Source organism: Paramormyrops kingsleyae, chromosome 7, assembly GCF_048594095.1.
Source record: "Paramormyrops kingsleyae isolate MSU_618 chromosome 7, PKINGS_0.4, whole genome shotgun sequence".
In the NCBI taxonomy this organism is placed as follows: Eukaryota; Metazoa; Chordata; class Actinopteri; order Osteoglossiformes; family Mormyridae; genus Paramormyrops; species Paramormyrops kingsleyae.
The window spans coordinates 31547102-31572804 of NC_132803.1; the positions used below are offsets into that span (position 1 = coordinate 31547102).

The window sequence follows — 25703 nt, forward strand, 5'->3', positions numbered from 1 at the left end:
GAACTCGTGGCCATAAGTGGAAATTAGCAGGAGAACATTTTAAAATGAATTTGAGGAAGCACTTCTTTACACAGTGTGTAGTGAGAGTATGGAATTGTCTTCCTGCTAGTGTAGCGGAAGCTAAAACCCTGGGTTCCTTTAAATCAGAGCTAGATAAGATTTTAACAACTCTGAGCTATTAGTTAAGTTCTCCCCAAACGAGCTTGATGGGCCGAACGGCCTCCTCTCGTTTGTAAATCTCTTATGTTCTTATGTAGCTCTTTAAGAACTATAATTTGGGTTTTGATTTATTACTACTTGAAATTGTTTTACTTAAACCTATTGCCTTTTTCTAATGTGATATATATTTTTGTTAACACTTGAATAAAGTAATGATTCTTGTTATAAAACCAATACATTTGCAATATTTTTAGTGAATTATGGAAGTGTACCAAGACTTTCTGTCATGTACCCCTGACCTAAAAAGCTTGTGATCAGAAAGCTGAAATTAAGTGAGTCTGCGTGCAAGAAGAGTGAGCAAAGGGCAGCAGATGCAACTGTGCCCGTCTCTTCGGAAATGTAACCGGCTGACGGCATCGTGAGAAATTTATCTGCCACAAATGATCAGTATATCTGCAAGCCAGTGTTTTGCATGTTGAGTCTGTTGATGACCATAGTGGGTCATATTTTTCATTAAAAACTTAAACAATCCTGCAGGTGTCGCATGAGAGCTGAAAGTAGGCCAGCAAAGTAAAAACAGAAACAGGTTCTATACAAAAATTCAAGTTCCAAAAGACATCTAAGATAAAATTAGAGATGGAGGCATAACCACCCAAAAAATAAGACAACAAATCAGATCATGTTTTAATAAAAGCCCATTTTTATCGAAAGTTCATTTAAAGCAATTATGAGGTCCTCATGTTTCTATACAACTTAAATAGAAAGCATGACGTACTTAACAGTGATAATTAAAAGCGTACCGACAGATTCAGAAGAGATAAGAAGTATATTGGTTTCAAATGGCAGTTTCTCTACAGAAAAACAAACAACCCCTTAAGAAGAAAACGTACAGCTATTTCATTAGAAAATAAAGGAGAACAAATGAGTAAACAGGTCCAGACTCCAAAATTCCGCTCCATATGGTTAGATTATTCTGCGACAGAGATGTCTATTTTGAAGTCATTTATATTTAATTGAGAGCACCCAGAGCAAAGCTCATATTTTGGCCCAAGACTGCAGATTTCTAAAGGGGACCGCACAACCTATCAGAAATAAGTTTAGTCTGTTACTTTGAAAAAATTTAATTTGCCGTTTTTTTCTGTTATGTGCACAATACTTTTGTATTATTAAAGTGCATACTTGAGTTAGTCGATAGAAAGAGCAAATTGCTAAAAAGAAATAGAGTAAAAAAAGTAAATAGTCAATTTGCTATACTGTTAAAGGACTTACTGAGACTGTGAATTATATTTCGATTTAAAAAATGTCACTTGCAGTTTTCCATGCCTCGCCCTGACACAAACCACAAGACATCACGAGTAATTTTTAGCAATTAGCAAAATGAGCCTTCATCCCTTTAGTTGTTGGCAAGGTGTTTAATTCTGAAGACTCGTGCAGCTATTGACCCAGAGAGGTGCTTGTCAGTGGTCCAGGTTTACATTGGCACACAGCACTCACATGGCACAGATAGTCAACCAATCAAATCGTACCTGAATTGGACCTTTGGGTTTTTAATCAGTTGGAGGCACAGGTGGGCAGTTTGCCCTTAGCTTGTTATGCAGAAGGTGCATTCTTGCACTCAGCTTATAAAAATCTACTAGATAATGACTGGTATAAGAACTCCAGCATCCAGATTTAACTGCAATTTGTGGTTCTATTTTAATGATTATTTCCTGAATATCGTTTTTTTTTTTTTTGCTTATCTACATTTAAAAGCAGTCCTTTTACCAAACCCCAGAATAGGCATGGAAAATATACAACACTGAGTGTGTAACGTGTTAAATGTGTAGCATGAGACAGGTAAGCAGTTTCACTCGCTACGTTTTTAAAACGGTCCGATTCCTTTCTTTCTCACATTATGTCCCTTGACATAGGGGGTGGAATTTCCATCCTAATCTTAAACGCACATAAAATAAATTCACAGTCATCTTTAAGGTCCACATCACCACCCAGAAACGAAAAAGGCATTTTAGCCCATTTTCTGTCCACCAAGAACTTTTAAGAGCATGGATATTTTGCGCTGGAAAACATCGTATGTAGGAGATACAGAATGCATGCAGGTGTTGCGTGTCGCAAATATGTCCACGTGTAGCTATCGCAACCATGTTCGAACCACCCCAAAAGCAAGCTGTCTGTCAACTGTGGGGTTACTAGGAGTGAAACTAGTCGCCTGATCCAAAAATGCTGCCGCCCACTTAGTAATTCTGCTGTCCGGGTAACTTTAATCTTACAAACAGGCTTTGATGAGCAGTATTTCCATCCATCAATCGTAACAAAAAAGCTAGATAGCTAATCCAATTAAAATAAGGCATAGACAGCTGGATACATCTGTCTTGCATCTGGAAACTTTGAAGCATCTTCTGTCTTCTAGTCTCTCCTCTCAAACATCAACTGGTGCTCCAAGCGGTGCAGCCTGGACCGGAGCGGGATCATCGAGATAGCAGAATCGGACCGGGCCCCTTGTTAGTTTATCCTAAGCTTCGTTTCCCACTCACTCGACCACACGCAGACACGGAACCGCTGCCGGCTAGGCTTCCCCGGGCTCTGGTCGGCCGGGCCTCTAACTCGAGTCCCCAGACACAGCGATCCTTTCTCCGTGCTCCGAGTCGGGCCCGTCCTGCTCATCAGAGGGCAGGTGGACCCGCTGCTCATCCATACGTTTAGCCTGCACGCGCTGGATCAGGCTGAAAAAGTCCTCGTCCGGCACGGTCGGCGCTCGGGGGCCAGGGTCAGGGGGCGAACACCTCTGATCGTTGATCCTGGAGGACTGGAGGGAAACAGATAAGCTAGTGACAGGGGAGGCTACAAAATGAAGAAAGGGGCCTCTAACAGCGCTGAGGGGACCTGGGGCACCAAGATAAGAGGATGAGCATAGCACTGGGCAAAGAAAAGCAAAACGGCGCAGGATTACAGTTTATATATTTCTGCAATCGTAACTGATTACCGCAAACCTTAAATAACTGGATCTGTACTATTCAAGAATAATCAATGCTTTTGGCAACAGCTGTAACAGGATACACTAAAAACAGACCAGACTGATTTGCGGCAATGTGCCAGCTTCACCACTAGATGTCACCAAAGATGTGGGTGAGGTATCAATATACTGCTTAAAATTTATTATTGAATCTGATCGATAAGGACAACATATTACTATTTGTAATTTAATACCAACTAATATATTATTACTTTAATTCAATATATTATTTCAGATATGACCACAGCTAATTCCAATATAGGTATATAATTATTCAAATGTATCATTAATTCATGAATAGGCGTAATTATTTAACAAAACCTCTGGCAATCATATGTATATAGTTCATCTACATCTTTTATGAATTGCCCCAATTCTAAGCACCACTTAGTGTTTCTCATTTAAGCTTATAATTCTCAGAATTCTGAGGCCACCACAGCGCCCCCTTCAGGACTCGTGTGCCCATGCGCCCCACCCAGTTACCTGGCACTTGATAAGCATGTTGAAGAAGTCGTCTCCGGGCTCCTGCGGGTCGCCATCCACGCACAGGTGGCCCAGGTTATTGTGTGTGATGCGGAGCCCTGGCAGGTTACTGACACTGACCCTCTGGTCGTCAAGGCGGCGACTCTGCGAGCTGGCGATCAGGTCAAACAGCTCCTCTGTCTGGGGGGAGGTCATGAGGGAGCAGGCGTCTAGGGACGTGCACAGGAAAAATTAAAATGAAGAAAACAGCTGTCGTATTTTGGGTACTTAGCTTATTGGTCATACAAGAAATGAATGTCTTTCAGATCTTCAGTGCCACCAGCATTACAGTCGAATTACAGTGAATTCTCAATTGAAATTTGCAAAAAATTTGAATTGGTGATGTCATAAACAAGCGCCCACAACCATTTGGGTCTCTAAGTTAAGAGGCTTGATGCAGGAGGGGTGGGCGCTTGTTTATGACATCAGCAGAGAGCGACACAGGGGGGCATACCTTTGGCACCGTTCTGCTGCTCGTCCAGACGGCACCGCTGGTCATCCATCCGGCTGCTCTGGAACTTGCTGAGCAGGTCGAAGAAGCAGTCCTCGTCCGAGGGATCTCGGCCTAGCTTCTGGAACAGAGCATCGCGATGGATCAGAGAATCATCAGGACCCTAGACCTCCGCCCCAGGCAGCCTTTAGCATTTACTTTAGGTCAGGGGTCTCGAACTACCGGCCAAAGGATTCCTTATGGCTTCCTCCATGTTTTTAATTCAATATTAAATCTGGCCTGCAGATCGATTTTTCGTTTTCCACAGAGAATAAAAAACAATGTAACGCTAATGACCTCCACCACACCCCCAACTCCCATTTCCCTTTCAGCTCAAAAAAATAAATAGCTTAAGTGGCCCCCTTGGGAGAAGACCTGCTAGCCAGTGCCGTGGCCCCCAGCTTATCTAAATCTGAGGCTCCTGCTTTAGCTCCTGCTAAGAATTAGCACTGTTTATAAGTGGTGATGCTCTACATAACGGAATTACAGCAGTGCTGGTGTTTGGGCCCATTGCCTTCATGTCAGAAGCGTACATCTCTGCCGGTCACATCACTGCGACCATACAGCCAGCACTGCGCGAATATGCAGATCTGCGTGCAGCCACCCCATCTGCAGCCAGAGCTGCGTCTGCCTCTGCGCTTCAGGCAAACAGACCACCCAGCGCCGTCACCCATTTTCCATTAGGTGTAAAAGCAGGTAAGATCATAATTAAGCAAGAGCACTGATTCTGATGAAATGCACGTCCGTGGAAATGACAGCATTAAAAAAATAAAACTTTTCATTCCCTTGTACTTTTATGCAAAGTGACAAATACAAGAAGAATCCACTCTATATTATACACAATGAACAGATTAACATTGCAATTTCTCACTGGTCTCCATCCTAAGTTAATTACAAATTACATCCAATGTCGTTAAACTCAGGTCGTTAAATTATTAAAAAGGGTCTGATTCTGCCAGTATGTAAAACCGGTGGTGACTCACTTTTGCATGAGGAAAGATATTATTTTCATAATGTAGCTCTCAGTTTCCTGACCTCTATGATTGAGGACACCGAGTGGTTACACTGCAGGGAATATTTAATGGAATGACACGCCAACCTCTGGTAAGATATTATTCAAGTAAAAGCAAAATTACTGTCTGTGAGCGGAGGAAATGTTGCCTGTCCTATTATGAAATAACAGCCCGGATCCACAAAAGGTCGATGCGCTGAGCACTAAAGAACATAGAATCAAATCAATGGCAGACACACCGGTTGTGGGACACGCCCACACCCAACCGTAGATGAAACACAAACGATCGCCTTGGCAACCTATCCACAATGTTGACTTTAGGCTCATTAAGCAGCCTTCACTTGTTATGAATGTCATTTCAGGGACGGTCTCTTTATAGTAAACAATGGGTAACGTTCGTCACCATGCTGGCATAACAGTAGGCTGTGGGTGACAAACGTGGTCCTTTCACACGTGGAGCATCGTTCAAAGCACATTTAATGAAGGAACACGCCGACTAACATACGACATCACCGCTCGCCGGAGCGACACGGGAGAAGCCACTCGCTAAAGTCTTAGAGAGTGCTGGACCCGGAAGCAGACAGAGGCGCCCTCTACAGGCGGCACCTGCACACTGCATTGTCTCCCCTGCCTCCTCCCAGCTCCAGCCTGGATACTGGGGATGAAGGTCACACTCTGCGGTGTCCACATCCTCCCTCTCCGGGGCCCCCAAAAGAACATCAGCCACCACCACCTCCTCCTGTGCTTTTCCTCCCCCTCCTCCGCTGGGTACTAATGTCGTCTGCATTGTTCGGTTAAATGGATGGAATGAGTGAAAGAGAGAGAGAGAGAGAATGGGGGGTGGAGGAGGAAGGGGCTCTCTTTGGCTTACATCACGGTCGCTATAGAAACCAGGACCTCATTTCCAAACCCTCTCTGTTTCCTGCTGGTCTTCTTTGAATTCACACACACATGTACGCACAGGGGCAAACAAAGGGCGACGTGCACAAACACTCCAGTACCACACACACACACACACACACACACACACACACACACACACACACACACACACACACACACACACACACACACACACACACACACACACCTTTGTGGGGACTCTCCATTAATTTCTATGGGGAAAACTCTAATCCCAACATGACGACTTTAACCCCTACCCAGCCCTAACCTTAACCATAAGTAACTAAACTAACTTTTGCCATTTTTAGTTTTTTGATTACGGTCAAAGATTGTTTTCATAAAACTTAGTTTCCCCTTATTGGGACTGAAAAAAAATGGTCCCCACAAGGTCAAAATAACAGGTTTTTGAGCCCCGCAGTGTAACATACGACCCCCCCGGATGCAGCCTCCACACCTCACATCTGGCATAGAGTGAACACGAAACCTGCTCTCTTGATCAGATCTTCCGAATTCTGAAGTCGAATTCCAAATTTGGAAGTGGGTGGGGAGACTAATCCAAACAAAAGGGGGGGGGCTCAGATAAGAGAGGCTGCTGGGTAGGAAACACCATTGTTCCTAGTAACAAGCAAAACACACCAAGCGCCTGTGTTTGTGCATAATTCACCCAGACACCACAAAGAGGAACATGACACACCCCACCCATGACTCCTTCAGGCTTTCCTGAGCTCCTTGGCTCCCAGGAGGCTACTACACTGACCTGGAAATATGTAGAGTATGCTCACGGCATGCCGTGCCGACTGAGTGCGGCGGAAGAAAAACAAGCTGCATGCTCCTTTAACCAATGGAAGATGAGGGGCGCCATCTTTGATAAGGGCATTTTTTTTAAGGACTGGAAATCAAATTAAAGTTTAAGCCTTCGGCCGACACCAAGATCAGATGGATGAGCTGGTTCTGTCAATGAGCCTTGTTGCTCTCCCACCCCCCCGCCCACCCCAAGCACAGGCGCTGCTGGGATGCAGAAATCATAACCCGCAGCATTTAAACTGCCGATAATGTGGACTGTGACACGTAGCAACTTATGGACTGCTCTACCAATCAGAACGTGAGATTAAACCCCGGGGTTTATTGTGCTTTCCAGCCAATAGAAAGAGGGCCCTAAGTGACAGGTCCCTTATCGGAGCAGGTACCGGTGCGGCGCCATCCTGAGATTCCACCGGAGAGGCCCGGCTGTCCGGCCACGGCGGGTCGTCCAGCGGCTGCCCGTCAGTGCCTTTCCGCCTGGGGGGCCGTGACATGCGGTTCCTGCTCCTCCTCGACACGTCGTCCAGGTCCTGGCTGCTCCCGTTCTGTCCCTGGGGAAGGGCAACACAAGCACCAAAGTTAGCTTCTCTGAGAGAACAGCTCATGGTGGTTTTATTACACAAAAAAATGTTCTGAAGGCAGAAGGAGAAATGATTGGTTCTCTCTCTGAACCAATCAGAGTGTAGAGGAGGTCTGTCCAAAGAATTTCTCCTTTTGCCCTCAGAATATTTTTCTGTGTAACACTCCCATGAACTGAGAGAACAGCATGGCAGGTCAGAGGTCATACAGGCTGGTTATGGAAAAGGGGGAGTCAAGGTCACCTTTTCTGGGGGGTACTTCCACAGCTCCACACTGTCCATACTGCTGGCTTTGCTAAATTTTGGTCTTGCTCCTGTGAAAGAAGGAAGAGCATCACACATCCTTATTGAAAAAGGAGGCCTTTACTGAAAGACGTTCTTGTTGACAAAAGAGTTCTCTATATAAGGGCGAAGCTATTACCAACAGGGGAGGTTCTCAGTAAAGAGGTTCCTATAAAATCAAAACTTCAATATTACCACTTACCACAGTGTTTCCCAATCTAGTCCTTGGGGACCCACAGTCGGGCCGTGTTTTTGCTCCCTCTGAGCTTCTTCCCAGACAGTCCCTGCCAGGAACTGGGAGGGAGCAAAAACGGGGACTGTCTGTGGGTCCTTGAGGAGCCGATTGGGAAGCACTGATCTACCGATATCAACTTATGGAGGACGTGTTTAAGACGAGCCTAGAGGACCCAGGACGAGGCACAAGGCAGGGACACCCAGGACAAGAAACCAATAGTTCATGTTCTGACCGTACTTTCGTTATCAAATTTGGAAATTTAAACTAAGGAACATCACTGAATGTTTTGCTTGAATGTGGTGAACGACTCCACCAATCAAAGCTGCAGAGATAATCCAATGAATTCGGGATAATGATACCAGCAGGCTGTCAGAAGGTCTAGACGTATTTAGCTTTAGTCCGTCACTAATTATCAATGACAAAGTACGGAGCGAGCTAATGTTTTATACAACCATCATTGGGAAATCAGCAGACTAATTAGATATACTGTATTTATAAAAACAAGAAAAAAACTCTGAGAAAGTTGTTAGCGCTGTGAAGACGTAGAGGGACAGTGAGGGATGACCATCGGTGGGGACAGGCAAAGCAATCGCAGACTAAATTGGACTCCCTCTCCGGCAGGTTTACGCACGTCAGCCAAATTCCCATTAGTGCCACCTGACCACAAGACGCTTCACCAAGTGCCCACTTAGGGCAACGGGCATCGCCACGGAAACTGCCAAGTGCTTTCGGGGGGGAGGAGAGCGGGCTTTTAATGACATCATTTTGGGACTCGCTTCACTTCTGTGCCATCAAGGCAGTGCATCGCATCATTACTCACTGCCAGGTCAGCCGGCAATCATTTGTATTTATTCCCAACAATGACGACTCTGCATATGATTTATTGAACGGGAGCATTATGAAAATCCCAAATGTACAAAGGCCCTTCTCAGTATGATGACATCATGTGTATTAATATAAATACTTAACACAATCCTCACAGGCCTGACAGTCATTATTATTATTTCTTCACTCTCCATATTCAAATTTCTAACAGCTTCAGCATCTCACAAAGCTGCTTGTGCCTCCCCCACAAGCAAACAACACTTTCGTTTCACTTCTTTACTTCCTTACACTGAATATCTAGTGTTCATATTAAATAAATTAACCAAAAGATATATGTATGTAGGGTTATATGACATGACTGTTGATTTTCACACCAAATATTTCCAATGTCCAATGTTAAAAAAGATTATAAAATAAATATTCTTTACCTGTGTTTTTCTATTCACAACTAACCAAACAGATATGGTGACAACGACATTCTCTGTTGAGCAGCACAGTGGATTGAGATAAACATTGTTACTTTTTTGCCATTCCGAAACGCGCTTAATGCAGGGCCAATGTTTGAGCAATTCCATTTATAACCAAGAGAGGGCGCATTACCTCCACTTTATGAATTTTGTACACAACAGAGAGGAATACAAAACTTACATCAATATGATATAATGGTGATTAAATTATTTAAATGGTTAAATCATTGATAACCACGCATAAAGGAAGGCGTGAAGCATGCTGTAAATTCCTCATAGAAATTAGTTTCTGGAAAACTCTTCAGCAGATGCCAATTTTAAGCTTACCTTGCACCTCAAACTCGGACCCGCATGATGAAAGGTCCGCTTCGCTTATGTCCAAGGTCTCCATGAGCTCCTCCACGTTCATCTGAGCGGTCTGTTCGCCTTCGTGGTCCCCGATCTGCAGAGAGACCGTTTCCATGGTGAGCGCCCACAGCCAAAATGTACAGCACCAGATTCCCTGAGGGCAAATAGAAACTCAATCGAAATGAGTTTCAGCTCCATCCTCGACCTTCTGTTTAACCAACTGGGAGCCTCACTTTTCCATATGTGGATGAGGGTGCTTACATTCAACATCACAGGAGGCCACATTTACCTACTCAGGGCTACCCTCCATCCATCCAAGACACACCCATCAAAACCAAAGGGAATGATCCTATCTGTACTCCGCCATATTGCTTTCCACATGATCTTCGCATAACAGAGGGGATTAACCGAGATCAAGGGTTGATACCCGGCCAGTGGAGATGGAATGTGCTGATGTAATACGTAAGGAAGTCACAAACTGGCCCCCAAACCACAGTCGGCTGCACAATGCACTAGATCAAAGATTCTTTTGTGTCCTGTACATTATATTTAATTTATTTAGCAAAGTCTTTTGTCCAAAACAACTTACATGTGAGGAAAACTTGGAGTCACCCAACATCTGACACCAATGGTCTTTGTTCAAGGCCCTAACAGTGATATGACAACTACACCAATGACAGAATTGGAGCCCACAAGCTTCTGATCTATACAGTGCCTCATAACACTAAAGAGAGCAGATCATCATACAATACGAACAAAATGATCAGGGGTGCTTTGGCTTTGTGCATGATGACAGGACTGTCCAGAGTTCTGACTCTTTCTGACCTCCAACAGTCAAAATAAGAGGAGAAAGTGGAGTGAGAAAAATCTTTATCCCAAACATCACAGGGCATAAGGCTGTGAAGCGCACCGGACAGAATTCCTGTCCATCGTCACACTCACACACAGGGTCATATTATATGGCCAGTCAGCCTTGCTTCATGCGTTTGGACTGTGAGAAAACCCACTAAATGAGGAGGACATGCAAACTCCACACGCACTGAACAATGGTGGGATTCAAACTCACAACCCGTGTCTGTTGTCTGTGCCGAAAAAATATTTAAGATTTGTTAAGACTTCTTCATTTTACGAGCCGTTCATGCAGAAAGTGAGATTACTCCGAAGGATTCGCAAACGTTTATCACAATCATAGCAGCGTACTTCGGCCAGCTGTCCAATGTCTTGGCCAACAGCCCTCACCTCTCTGGAGATCTCCAGGTGCTTGCGGGCATAGTGCAGCGCCCTCCGGTGGTTCCCCAAGGCCACGTAGGCATTCCCCAGGCTCCAGCAAGCACGGCCCTCCCCAACCCTGCCGGCCAAAAGCAGCAAACCATCCCAGGGGTTGAACAAAGCTGACCTCAGGAATTACAGTCAGTCCTGCTACAATGCAACCAATGCATTACAGAAAAACCTCGCACTCATTAAAATCACATACTAAAAATACACATAATCCAACAGGAAAAATTGGGTTAGGGGAATGCAGCTAAAAAAAAAAACTTGGTAACTTACGAATTGGTAACTTAAATGAATTCAATAATAAAAACAGGGATACCAGCGGTCAATAATATAATTATATGCCTGTTACATAAATAATAATAATGCAATAATAAATTATATCAAACATTTACATACAGTCTCACGAGAATTGCCTAGTAATTGCTTCAACTGAACATGCTGAACTCTAACGTCAGTTGCTGAGAGTCAGGAATAACGACGGCTAAAATGACGCTCGTGGAAGTTTTGCTTACACAGAAATGGTCTGAGGGCAGAAGAAACAATGATTGGTTATCTTCCTGAACCAGTCAGATTGTAGAGGAAGTGGGTCCAAATTAGAAGAGGCAGAACCAAGACATCTGATTGGTTGGTCCTGCCTCCTCTAGTTGCTTGGACCCACCTCCACTACAATCTGATTAGTTCAGGAAGATAACCAATCATTGTTTCTGGTTTTTGGTTATAAAACTAGTTCGCACATGGGGCCACCAAAGGCCAGGGCTCAGAGCTGCCAAACCCAGACACAGCTGTGTGTTACACTGGGGAATGAGGCAAGCTTCACCAACCCCCTAGGCATAAATTTGACTTTACCTCGTGGACTGAGAAGTTGGGCCTAAGTCTGACCCTGGGGAGCTGCCCATCTTGCCCCTGCCCGGATCAGCTCCCGGCTCGGCGAGCGGACGCACCTGTCAGTCAGCTGCTGGGCGATGGTGAGGTGCTTCAGGTGATAGTCGGCCGCGCGCTCGTACTGCTGCAGCAGCGTGTAGGTGTTTCCCAGGCTGTAGCAGGCCTGGGCCTCCATCACCTGGTCCTTCAGCTGGTAGGAGAGCTGCAGCGTCTTCCTGCATGCAAGCAGCGGGGGAGGTCAGGTGGGGTTGGAGGTAGTAAAGTAAAGAGAGCTGGGGGGGGGGGGGGGGGGGTACTATATAACCTGCATATCCACATCTTCAGAAGGCAACATATGGGACCCATTAAAAACACCCAGTACGGCAAGGCCATAACCCCACTAGCCCCAGCTGAAAGCGGATTGGCCCACAAAGTGCCCCTCCCGTCACTCACTGATTCAAAACATATCATTGGCTAATAAGGTTGGCCCCTCTGTATGGATTATGTTCCGTCTTATACCTCCCTCCCACCTTTAAACGTCCTAGAATGCCCCCCGTCGCACAGCTAGGCAGAACAGAAGAACTTCAGAAAAACCGCTTCTGCTCTTACCTGTAATATTCTGTGGCAGTGTCAAACTCCCCCAGGAATATGAGGGCGTTGCCAAGGTTACTGTAAGCCCGGCGTTCTGCCGCCTTATCGCCGAACTCCTTGGCGATGGAGAGTCTCTGCGTGACGCAAGAAACACAGTTATGGTCTATTGTTCAGTCGCTGGCGTCTCCTCCTACCCCAGCGCCTCAGCACCGACTGAAAATGTGTTAACAGCTGGATGCTGATAGGTGATAATTAATTCCCAATGATACACGCTGTCATCTCATCCAGATAGCACAGGGTACAGGGCAGTACAAAGCGCCCCAATGACCCTGACGAGGATAAGCAGTTAGATGATGAGTGGATGGATGGATGACATGGTAATGCTTAATTACAATTTCAGTCAATTTCAGTAATACTCAATCAATTTCAGTTACCTCTCTATGGAATTTGATGGCTTCCACAAAGTTCCCCAGCAGGTAGTGGGTATTTCCCAGGTTCCCGTAGGCCCTGCCCTGTGCGGCTCGGTCTCCAAGCTCCTTGACCAGGGAGAGGTTCATCCTGATGGACAAAGCATGACAGGGAGAACCGGAGTGAAGTGGGCCGGCATGTTTAAATCAGCAATGGGACACTCCTGAGCCAGAAATGGTGTCCTGGATCCCAACGAAGGCAAGAGAAGCACGCCGATGGCAAGGATAATGCGTAATTATTTGTGACAATCTCATTGTACTGTTTTCATTCCACACATTAAACAGCACTTCATTCAAACTGATTATATTCAAATTCAATTCCCATTTGACTCGCAGGATCTGTGCAAACATGCAAAACGCAGCTAGCATAATGTGCTAACCGCTAATTGCCCCTGGTTTCCTGGGGCTGGATTCCTGCAGACTCTGGCACTGACAGGTCACCGTGGGACTCTGCTCCCGAGGGGGCACCATCTTAACGAACCGTTACTGCTCCCGCCACACTGGGCGAAATTGACAAGGCGCGGCGAGAGAAAGGGAGTGTGTAATTATATGCTAATAAGCCAAGGGCTACCATAGTACGGCAAGTGATCCCTGAGTCACAAAGGAGTCACAAGGGACTCGCTAGGGAGTCATGACGCTCACTGGCTGCAAAGAGGTACAAGCAGCATATGACTCCCACTGGATCGCTTTGCACTAAAGGGATTATTACTCAATGAACACATTTTATCTGCATCAATCTATGTTTCTGTCAGGCATTCAAGATGCGTCTGCATATTCTTTACTAATGCTGCCCCCAGTGGGATTGTGGTTATATTCCATGAAGCGGCTGCTCCTGTTGTGGAAGTGGAAATGTGAATGAATGAATGAATGAATGAATGAATGAATGAATGAATGAATGGTTTAATGGATGGAAGGATCTTTTAAATATTGCCTAAATATTTATTCAATGAACTTTATAGTTGATTCATGAAGTGAGGGAATTTCCCAATTACCTGACTTATTACACACCAATTACTATTTTTATAACTTAACTCTGGTTAGAGTTAAAAGAACATTAGAGGCACTTACTCATAGAAGACGGTTGCCTTCTCCAGGGTTTCTCTGACCTCAGGGGGTAGATTCCCAGGGTCCTGATTGCAGCCCCATGACTGCTGCTTGCCCTTGGCGTGGAACACATTGCCGATGTTGTAGAGCGCCCGGGCCTCGCCCACCTAGTGGCCAGACACAGAAGTGCAATCAGTCATCAGTTCTAATGAGCACCATGGAGCCACAACAATCACTGCATGAAAAACACCACCATCATGCTCATTGAAGGCTCAATCATACACCATATAAATAATGATTCATCATTAGCAGCATTACAATGGGTCGGAGTCTAATGAAAGTTTATCTGGTACTGATAAGGGCTAAAGACTCGGATTACTGGCAGACCAGATTTAATGGACTTGTATTATCTCTTAGAATTTACAAATGCCCATCATGAGGTAAATAAAGACAAATTATTGAAGCCATTATAATATTCAATTGACTAGTTTTGGATCAGAAATGTAGGGCATATAGTTTGTGTTGCACTATGCAAACCCCTGAGATGGGACATCCCCCAAAAGTGGCTCCACGGTCCACTGAGGACAGGAGGTCCTGGAGGAAGGTCACACACCTTGTCCTCCTGCTCTCTGGAGATGTCCAGGTGCCGCTGGCAGCAGACCACTGCCTCGTCGTAACGGGCCAGGACCTTAAGGGTATTCCCCAGGTTCCCGCTGGCCTTTCCCTCCCCAATCCTATCCCCGATAGTTCTGGAAAGGGAGACCAGACTTAGGTTTGTTGACAAAGTATCTTCACACATAGGGTATTTGTCTCCAGTTGTCAATGACCCTCATACATACAGTAGATACACATACAACTAAGACAAGTCAACACTCATACAGTCCAGTTGAAATATTCAACACGTTGCTGTGGTTGACAGATGTACAAAGAGTGCATTTCAGTGCAAAGAATGTTGGAATTAATACATCCATCCATCCATCTTCTACCGCTTTTCCGGGAATAAATACAATGCATGCAATAAAATACAATACGTACAGAGTTATTGATAACAATGAGGTATTGTGCAGTGCTGGGTGGGAATTGTACAACTGAGCTGGGAGATCACAACTGATCATGATTATTTCAGTTTGCTCCTACAGAAACTGTTTATTGAATAGGCTCGTACACTAAGCAGCATAAACCTGTTTCCTGTGTTTCCCCATGGAATGAAAAATGCACACTATTCCTATATCATACCATGCAGAAAAATGGTAAGAAAATGAGGCTTCCAGACAGAACATCCTGTTCAGCTCTGAAAGTGTCCATTAGAAATTATTATGGACTTCAAGTGGAAATTAAAAGGCTATTTTCAGTTCGGTCCATATGAAGAGGCAGAGTGATAATGGCAAACAGATGCTCCTAGTATAATGAGTCAGAAGGTGACCTCAGTTTGGCTCTTGTTGGCAGTGTTAACCCCGGTCAGCTAAAACAAGTCAAAGGCGGCCGCACATCAGTCCCACCCTGCCAGACCAGGGATTTCTGAATCTACTGACTCTAAGTTTGGACTTACTAATGTAGGATGCAGCCTACTGTGGGGTAAAGGTCTTGACTTTGGCCTGCTCTGAGTATCCTTTGGCTGACGGCACAACGCCCTGATTACACACTGCAGAGGTCATGATAATCACTGTAATTGTGACACACACTTGCTTATGTGCTTGGGGACACTGCATGCCGTTGAACATTTCTGTGTAATTTCTGGTCTTCGTGTGTCGTCCCATATATGCATCTTAAATTCCTCTTCTTAAGCATGTAGATCTCCAGGATACCTCAGCGGAAGGTCACCAGTTCGAATCCCATCCTTGGGAGAATAGTCACATGTCCATTGGACTCTTGAGCAAGGCCCTTATTCCCCCGAAATGACCCAGGGATGCCAAATAATTGGGTGACCCTTTGATTGGACCGCAAGCTTCACTCTCAATTGTGTGTCTGTGCGTGTGAGACATATTCCAACGCACCTGTGCTCGTACTTGTGTAAATGGCAAATAAAGCATCATTTCTGGTCTAAGCTGTCTGTTTTGAATCACCACAGCAGGCTCCTTTACCTGGCCAAGGTGAGGTCATGCCGGTGGAACTCCAGCGCCTTTCCATACTCCTTCAGGTAGAAGTAGGCATTGCCTAGCTGGCTGTAGATGGCGCTGAGGGTCTTCAGGTCTTCGGTGCCCACCTGGACGGCCGCCTCGAAGTACGCCGCGCCCTCCTTGAAGTTCCCGACCTTACAGAGCCGCTCCCCCTCCAGGGCCAGATCCAAACAGGAGGCCTCCACCCTGAATGCGGACGGAACGACCCAAAAGTTAGTGTCCGACACCCGGCCAAATTACCGTTTCGCAGGCTAAAGCAGCCCCGCTCTGACTGCACACACAGCACATGATTACATACACAAACTCCCCAGTAACTGCCACTTAGTCTTTTCTCGGAACACAGGAACTTCTTCGGCAGGTCGATAAGTACACCCCGGCACTGCATTCTTCACGGTCTTACACAATAACATCAAAGTCCATAGTCCTGAGAGGTGCACAGGAGCCTATCTGCCTGAACTTTGACGAGAACTTCAGACCCTCCAACAGCGGCATTGCTAGGGACTTGTAACAAGACGCGAGATTTGCTGGTCAATTAGATAACTTGTCGGATTTAAGGTGGACTTAATTTTCGTCCACTTACATTTAACCCAGACTACCTTAAATCAGACAAGTTATCCGGCTAAGCAAAAAATCCTGAACTATCTAGAAATCATACTGAACGGTCTCTCTCTGATGTTGCAATGAAGATTCTGAGAAGCGCAACCCTGGGCTGAGACTGCTGTTTGTATGGAAGTATGGAATTTTGAAACTGAGTGAAAGGCTGTTAAAATATCTGAGCTAAACAAATCTTTGGGGGCTCGCCCAGGCTCGCGAAGCATCTGCCCTCAAACATTCACCCTAAGCTCTTTTTTGTTCAATTTCCCTGCCCGTCACTCTGTGGAAAAGCTCTTAAATCAAATGATTATAAAGTTCTCCACCTACACTGGAATTCCTATGGCACATTACCTGCAGATGTTTGCTGTGACAAGTATTGATGTCCATTTCTTTCTGCATGCAATCTTTTGTATCAGACCAAAACGTTTTTTTTTTTTCCTTTTTACACAGACATAAAATAGGACTGAGCAATGTTTTTCTTCGGGGGAAAAGACAGAACATCTACTGCGGCCTTCTCCACGGTCACCATGGTAACGGTGCACTGGAAAGGGGCTTAAGAAGGCGCCTTTTGGCTCGTCTCAAAATGTCAGCCGACAGCGAACTTCTCCTTGGCTCGAAGAAACTCTGCAAATGCGGTCTGTGTGTGTGTGTGTGTATTTCCCATTCTAGATACAAAAATGCAATAATGTCACCGCAAGAGCCGTCTCTAATGGGCCATTCCCTCCCTGAATTTCTAACCCGAACACACTTCCACATTTTCTCTGGCTTAGCTTAAATTTTTTATTTTATTTTTTTTTTTTTTTTTTGCAGTCGGCCAGACCAACATAAACAGAACAAAAATATCTAAAAATAAACTCTGCTGCCGCCTGCTGCTGTTTGAACCCCCACCTCTGAACAGTTAGGGGCCTCAGCGTGGATAAATCCACAGCTATCAGCATGGAGAAACAAGGTGTCTGACACACACCGTCTCCTCTTTCTGGGTAACGTGCATAACCAGCCCCCACTCAGTGCATCAGGAGGCCCACGAGATCACTGATCACTCCACCCAAAATGTAAATCTGGACAAGAAAGTCCACAGCTAGTAACCCCCTCCCCTATCCATCATCTGAAGAATTTCCTGCACTCTGGGTGGGGGGGGGGGCATCAGAGAGGCTGCACAGACCTCAGAATGATTCTAGAAGGAGAATATCTCAGACGACTTGTCAGCCAAAGCTGAACTCTCAAGAAAGACCCACCACAATGTCACTTCTACAGCATGTTCTTGGCACAATGACAGGACTAGATCCAAGACGCCGTGATTCCGGCTTTGAACCAAAATGTCTTCACGCACATGGCATCTAGGGACCGTTATCAGTGCAGCTGGAGCTTGTAGGCTTTACACCCTACTGACTGCTGATCCTGCCACAAACGCTCAGCACTCTCCCAAATGGGCTCCCTTGGAAGACAAACTCCCTTTATCATTTTAAATTAACTGCTACTGCAAACCCTTACAAGTTCTCCAAAGGGGACAGAGGAAGAGGTGCCCTTGAATATTCATGACGCTTTCAAATCAAAGGGCGGATGAAGACCACAGGAAGGTCTTTATGGTTAGAGATCTGTCCGCGCGTAAAAGCAAACGGGGGGGGGTCGTTTCTTGGCCTTGAGAGCGGTGGTAGGATTTATCAAAGTGGGGGGGGGGGGCATAAGAGGTAATAATTCATACAGGAGGACCCACCTTATTATTAGCCAATGATATGTTTTTAAATCGATGAGTGACAGGGGAGATGAACTCCAGGGGCCAATCAGCTTTCAGCTGGACCCAGTGCCCTTGTGGCCCCGCCCCTGTATATACCCCTGCTTGGCATATCAGATGAATGTAAATCCACAGAGCTTCCACATCGCAGCCAAGGCCAGATAACAGAGAAAGGGGGCCCTGTTTTCAAACAATACGCGTGGGCCTTCATAAATATGTAAATGCCGCTGTAGGTATTTTGGCACCACAAAGGGACTGAAATTTCAGTCGGTCTTTTTCACGACGGCACTGGAGGCCGAAAGCCCTTAAAGGCTCCGTGACGTAGACCACAAAATGACTTTTTAGTAGTTAAAAATTTTACGTTTTTTAATGTGCGCTGCAATTGCAGCATGCTGTATATAAATCGCAATACAGAAATACCGCTGGTCGAGGGCTCTCGTCTACCCATTTAATGACACATACTATTCAGATCCCCTGAGGCAAACCGGGGACGCTAAAGGGAGGGTCAGCGCCATCAGCCGAAGCGTGTGAATCCTCGTTAAACCCACGAGGGCCCTGGTGTAAAATCCTGCACGATAGGCCAGGCTGCATGCTAACACTCAGCCACTTCATCCAGCTCTTACACATGATCTTGCGCCGAGCAGTAGAGCTGCATCCAGCCGTCACCTGACTGCTCTTCACGACAGGCGGCCTTCCACCACTGAGCTGCATTATGGCGTGTAGGGGTGTAACGCTACACAGTTCGGTATATACCTTGGACACAGTTCGGTATGTTTCCGGTACAGCAGTGGTCAAAGAAACAAAACATAAATTGCTTCTTTTTTACTTCATTAAACAGTGGTTTACTGAACGAAGTATGACTTTCTTATCTCTGTCAATACTGCTGCAACCTACTAATAAACTAAAATTTACTTAAAAGAAAATCAAGATATTCTCTTAAATAAAAATAAAATATCCATTGAAGGTGCACAGTTACAAAAAAGTAACTGTACCTGATCTGTACTGTATTCACATTACCAGCTTTCAGTTTCACATCAGAACCGTGCAACACAAATACTGCCTCAAAAAATGCAAAGCAAAACAAAATAAATATCCTTTATGGTGCAGCATTTAAAAAAAGATACCTGTGCTATATATGTATTCACATTAACAGCTTCCAGCTTCACATTAGGACGCACGTCTATGTGTAGCAGCGCGGCTTCATCCGCCACTGTCTGAATGTTGCTTGGGGGAAACACACAAAGTTTCCGCATTTCTTGCATTGGTTTGGTATATATGCGTACCAAACCGAAGGACCCGTACTGAATATTTTCGGTATGAATATGTCTACCGTTACACTCCTAATGGCTTGGTGTGTTAGGATGCTGTGGCAGTGATCGAAAGGTCAGCGGTTCAAATCCCAGGGTCGGCAGAGTGCTGTCGCTTTTGGGCCGTTGAGTAAGATCTTCAACCCCCAATTGTTCCAGGGACAGTCAGAGTCTTTTCTCAAAAAAGAAGAAAAAAAAAATGTGTTGCTTCGGAGATCAGCATTTAATAACAGACCGGAAGTGGGAGAGAGACTTGTGCTGAATACTGAAAGACATATTACTCCGAGCTCTTTGTGTGATTATTTATGCATTTCACCTGCACAGCTGAAATCTCCAGCTTCCGTGCAAAGTGTGATTTGGCGTTTTGCCTGCAGGGGAGATGGAGCATTCCTCAGTCGTCAGTGACACTGGGATGTAATGACATCATGGAGGACCTTCACTCCAAGCCCATGGGCCTGGATCTAGCGTGTGCTGGGAGGAGGTATGAAAAGCCACCACTCCTGAGCTGCTGGTGGACCTCCAGCACTCATCTCCACCAGTAAGCCAAGCATCAGACTTTGATGCCTCCAAATTCTTCCACAAAAGTCAAAACTCCCCAATTAACTACCTGTGGCTTCATTAGTATTGAAAGAAATCAAGCTTGGGAACAAGACTGGGTAGCTCAGTGGATAGCAATGCTGACACCCACCCCCAAGGTCGGGGGCAGTTCAAAACCCACCTGTGTTTCCCCAGGCAGTCCAAAGGCATGCAATTTTCACTAACTGGTGTCTCTGAATTATCCAGATAGTGAATAATTGGGTGTATGTGCTGTGTGATGGACTGCCAGCCCCTTTCCAGGGTGTCCTGCCCAAAAGGAGGACGAATTTGTCAATGACTGCATGATTCAAGAATCATGAGAACCAATCAATGTGCGACATCACGACAACCCCGCCCTCCATGGGAATACACAGGTGCAAATCACCACCACTATTGCATAAAACCTACACAGCAGTGAAAACTCAGTGGGGTTTGCAGAAGCAGCCTTTGGCGAATGCGTACTGCGCCCTAAAGCCCAGCCCACTTTCTGGAATGGAACCGTCTTGTTTACCAATTGCAACAGGTTGAAATACTTTGCTCCAGTGATTTGGGGGCGGAGCTCTGTGGCACTCCTCCAGTTCGTGCTTGACCAATATGCTGACAGTGACAAACTGGAGTCCGTGGGGGATGTGAATCAGCGGGGCACGCGTGTGCCCCGGCACTGGCAAACGCCGTCATGTGATGACAGATCAGCCTTAATGACTGGAATTGACTGGAAGTTATTTAAATGTTCTAACCTTTGGTGTAGTAAACACCAGTTGCTCTATTCCAAAGCCTTTTCAGGACTGACCTCTCATTCTTTGGGCAACAAACTCAATATATCCAGTGTGGTACCAAGGTACACTTGCAGCCTTTCAGTGTACTTGCGTTTATTTCCACAGCGGCTGACAAGACAAGCACACACTTGTCGACGGGCGAATTTAGTCCGAAAATGACGAGACAGGCATCCTCACTTTTGGGAGTCCTGAGCCATAAAACTTGTCTACGTAACGTCCAATTATGTCTTTTCTATTTAGGTCCACTTGCTTGCTGGAAAACCTCTCGCGCCCTGCACATCAAAACAGGTTTATCCCCAGTGGAGAAAAAAATTATGTACACAACACCGTCAATCCTGCATAAGTGTAAAAATGATTATTGCAGCTGCACTGGAATATTTTGAATGCCAAGCAGTACATACCACTTTGCTCTTAATCTGGATTAGATTAATGCCTTTTAAAGGCTAATCCAGATTTCATAAACGCAGGTAGGATTACAAAGGAGAAAGCTACTTATCCTAATAAAAAAAGAAAATATAGCATTATATTATTATAGCATTGACCTGAACAGCACAAGGACATACTTCATGTAGAAAACTAACAGATAACATTGAGAGAATGTAAAATTTATATGTTATAGATATGTTACCGATTCCCTTCATTTCTGATTATAGCAGGATTATAGTAAACGGCACAAATCTTTCCATACAATATCCTATAATAATTCTTAATATTCCAGTTCCAAAATGTGGCATTGACACGAGGCTCACGGCGTTATCGGCACAAACAGGAAGCCGCGTCGGACAGCAGGCCACACCTCCCATCCTGCCGACGGGGATCCCGCATGCCCCCCACCCATCAACGCTAAACACCCAGCTCTGGTTCTAGCGTCCATTGTGATGGTGGCCCCCACAGGCGCAGCTACACAGTCTGGGACCCCTGACAAAATGAAAGCGGCCACCTTTTGTGGGTTGGGGGGGCACCTTAGTAGAATTAGTATTATTTATACTTTGGCGTGTTCCAGGGCCATGACACAGCCCCCCCCCCCCCCCCCCCAATCTACCAGGGAATCAATGCTCCTAAAAGCCCCAGATGAAATTTCACCAACTTCCCCCAGTCCTCTCTATGGGCATTAGGTCCACAGGGCACTAGTGGAGACCCCCCCCTCCTTCAAAATCAGTGCTCACTGAGTCCAGGATTCGTCAGGAAACCCCCCCCAGCACCCTCCGCCTGCGGTGAGGGCCGGCATGGCTGCGGCTACACGCCCGCTCCATCCGAGTCGCATGGAGACGATCGCTCTGCAATTACGCCCCCGCAGTCGGCGTGGGCCGGAGTGTGTGTGCAGGGGGGGGGGGGGTGGGTGCAGCTCCTAGTGGCCTCATGGGACACCCTCCGCTTCCTCAAGGAACAATGGCCCTCATTATTGCTAGTGCAGCTGTTGCCAGATGTGGGAAGCAGCCGATCCATGCGATTAGCATAGCTGTGATTTTTGGGGTGAGTGCGTCTGCTTGTCAACAGCAAAACCAGGCTTGTTTATGGCAAATCAAATGGGACGAAAAGATCCCAGGCTTTAGTAAGAAGAGTCTGCTGCCAGTGTTACTTCATACTATTCCTCCCTACAGTCAGGGCCATCCACATTTTCCTCCATTAGAACCATCATCTGGAAATTAAACTGACGATTACACCGTGAGTGAGTGAGTATTCTCAAAGAAAACACTGACTTATTTTATAATTAAGCATGAATTCCTGAGGTTTTGACCTTCGGAGCCAGCACAAGCTCACTCACACACAAACCACTCTAATTCACAAGTTTCATTTTCCCTCTTAAACAGTACAGACGATGGCCAAGGTAGGTTAGTTTCATCTGGACCTATAGGACACTTCTGTTCTATAGAGACCAGCTGGCTGTCTCGCAGCTGCACCCTGACGTGGGTTATTTTGGTTACTAGATTATTCCCTATCGTCACACACGGGCTGCATTGTCGTAGATGATGTAATGGGGACTGGATAGTGAATCATCACCGCAGACTTTGGAGGAGCACTGTCAAAGACAGAGATTGATATATTAATTAGGGCTGTGCAATATCACACCGCGATTATTTGGCACATGCGCAATAATCACCAGGGCTTTAGATGATGGCCATAAACATATGTCCAGATGCCAGGCTTTCAGTTCTATACAGACATTTACTTACTCAGACGATTTGGTAAGCAGATCTGTAGCACATTAAAATATTAATGAGAGACATATTGTAATGTGCAAAAGTTAGTAACCTGTATAAATTTTGAATGTCCTTATGGTTCATTAACGTCAGACTTTAAACTGCAAAACGCACCTTCACACCACCGATGTCTTGTTTATCCACAATATCTCCTCTTTTAAAAGACGTGGCTGCTGAGCTGTTCCTTTCTTCACCGCCATTTCAATGCTTATCCCAGTAGTAAACAGTAGTGTGCGACGTGCTCCGCTAACCGAATTTAATAAACATAAGGATACGCTGAATTCACCAAATTGCGGGCATAAGGAAGCATCTATATCAGGGGTCACCAACCTTTTTGAAACAGAGCTACTTCACGGGCAATGAGCCATACGAAGGGCTACCAGTTTGAAACGCCCAAGATCCTAAGATTATCTAAACTTCATGTATAACAAACATGTTTTAAATGCTTTTTTTTGTTAGATATTGTCATTTTCAAATCTATATAAATACAAATGTGATTAAAGAAGAATAGCAACAAGATAAAATTAAATTTTAGACGCTGCTCACTGGTGAGTTGTGCTATTTTTAGCACAGGTTCGCGGGCGACTCATGTGGTCCTTGGGGGCGTCCTGGTGCCCATGGGCACCATGTTGGTGACGCCTGATCTATATAGTATCGAAAAGCTGATGACTGGGTGTAAATATTTACACCAATCATCTAAAGCCCTGTTTAATTTAAGCTTCTAAAGATGATATCTTAAGGGTTCAGAAACACCTCACTGATGCAGTAAATTCAAGAAATCAGATTAAATCAAAACGATGGGTCACTTTTTTCATCCAGAGCATCCATGAGCAGCTTCAAGCTACAGGACATTAAGCTGAGCCGATTTAGCACTAGGTACTTCCAAGGCAATTAAACCATAGAACATATCTGTCAAGAGAAATTATCACTGCAAGTAATCCACAGATGTTTGTTTAATGGTTGTGAGGTACCTGTTGAAAGCTTAAATATAATGTAACAAGGTACAAAATCTGTATTTTTTTTTTAGTAAATTATCCAGTTGGGGCAAGAACTTCTCTTGATAACAGCTAACCAACCAAATGTTATCCTGCATAAGCTATTGACTACTATAATTAGATAATCAAACTATGGATTACAGTCATCAAGTAGTGACATTTCTCTAAATGCCCATGAGAACTGACCAAAGAGGTTACAGATCCAGCTGCTTCTCGGTTTCATGCACCAGCCTTATTTCATTACAATGGCCGTGTGCAGAACTGAGATCCCGACGTGGACGCGAGCACCGACCACAGCCTCAAGAACCGAAGCCGGCGCGCCCCCTTCCCACGGTGCCGGTGTTCTGACGAGTTGAGCTACCTATCGATACGTGCTATCGAGCCTTTCTGCGCATGTGCAGTTCCACAGTTTTGGAATTAGGGTTATGTTTTAGGGGTTAGGGTTAGGGCTATAGATTAACCTAACTCGACAAAGTAGCTCAACTCAACAGAACACCGGCCTCTGAACCATGAGCCTGCAGGGCAGGCGATGCTCAGCACTCACGGCAGCCTCCTGGATGGGGGCGAAACTGCGACGCCAAGCGTTTGTGTCAACAGTCTCCCCATTCAGACAATCTGCCCTTCCCCCGACACACTTGTTTGCTGTACACACACAGCCTCACATGCCGGACAGGGAAGTGGCAGGGAAAGGACGCGCTGATACCGACCGATCAGTGTGGAGTCCCCGACCTGACTCTGGCCCTTCTTCTTGCCGGGTTCCGCCTTATTTTCCAAGGTCTGGCATGCACAGCTCCTCCGATCTTAACAGCAGGCAGCTACGGGTATAAGCTACCTAAATGCGCGGTTAGACCAGAGTAGGAAGACCGCAGGAAGCCGACTACCATGCACACGATCGGTAGGGGAAACAGCAGCGTTAGGAGCATAGCGGGGTGTGGGGGTCTGCGGGGAGCCACCTTGCGCTCTGATAAGTGCCGAGGGGCTGGGATCTCTTTCCAGCCTTGGACTAAGTGCTCCAGATGATATCCTTCACACCATGCGGATATGGAGCGTGTCCTCTCGGCTGGCACATTGTGGCGCGTCTCCATGTGCCGAGCTCAGTGTGAAATGTGGCCTCGAAGATGGAGCTAAAAAACTCAGGCGGCAGCGCTACGTGCTCGGCTCCTCCTCACACAAGCCAGAGAATCGGTAAATCTCGCTCCTTAGTCCCTCTTTCCTCCCCCCTCCCCGACAGCAGGCCTGCCCTCCCCACTGCTGTTTTTCCTCCAGCCTCTTACCTTGAGTGGAGCCTCTTGCTTGGTGCCTCCTGGTCCATACCATTAGCAGCATGAGCCATGAACCGGGTCCGGTGCTGCCTCGCGTGAATCCCAGCTGCGTATCGCTTCCCCCCTTCGCTCCTCTCCCGGCAGCTCCCTCTGTAGCAATGGCAGGAGCCGAGGAAGTGATGTATTATACAAGTTAATGAAAAAAAAGCTGGCGCCTCCCCCCCAGCCGTGACATCAGAGCGGGGCTGTTGGACTGTACAGCGGTGCATGCTA

General features: G+C 45.9%; 1 protein-coding gene across 1 annotated transcript; it reads right to left on the minus strand.

Annotated features, from left to right (window-relative positions):
* Positions 1 to 836: 836 nt before the first annotated feature.
* On the minus strand, positions 837 to 25605 carry gpsm1b (G protein signaling modulator 1b). Its single transcript, XM_023811110.2, has 14 exons — positions 25443 to 25605; positions 15952 to 16173; positions 14484 to 14619; positions 13895 to 14037; positions 12794 to 12917; positions 12378 to 12493; positions 11849 to 12004; positions 10872 to 10980; positions 9612 to 9726; positions 7719 to 7789; positions 7284 to 7448; positions 4146 to 4263; positions 3653 to 3861; positions 837 to 2962 (listed from the first exon to the last, which is right to left on the minus strand). Exons 1-14 carry the CDS (start codon positions 25499 to 25501, stop codon positions 2756 to 2758), a joined length of 1950 nt encoding a protein of 649 aa, XP_023666878.2. The 5' UTR covers positions 25502 to 25605; the 3' UTR covers positions 837 to 2755.
* Between the last annotated feature and the right edge of the window lie 98 nt (positions 25606 to 25703).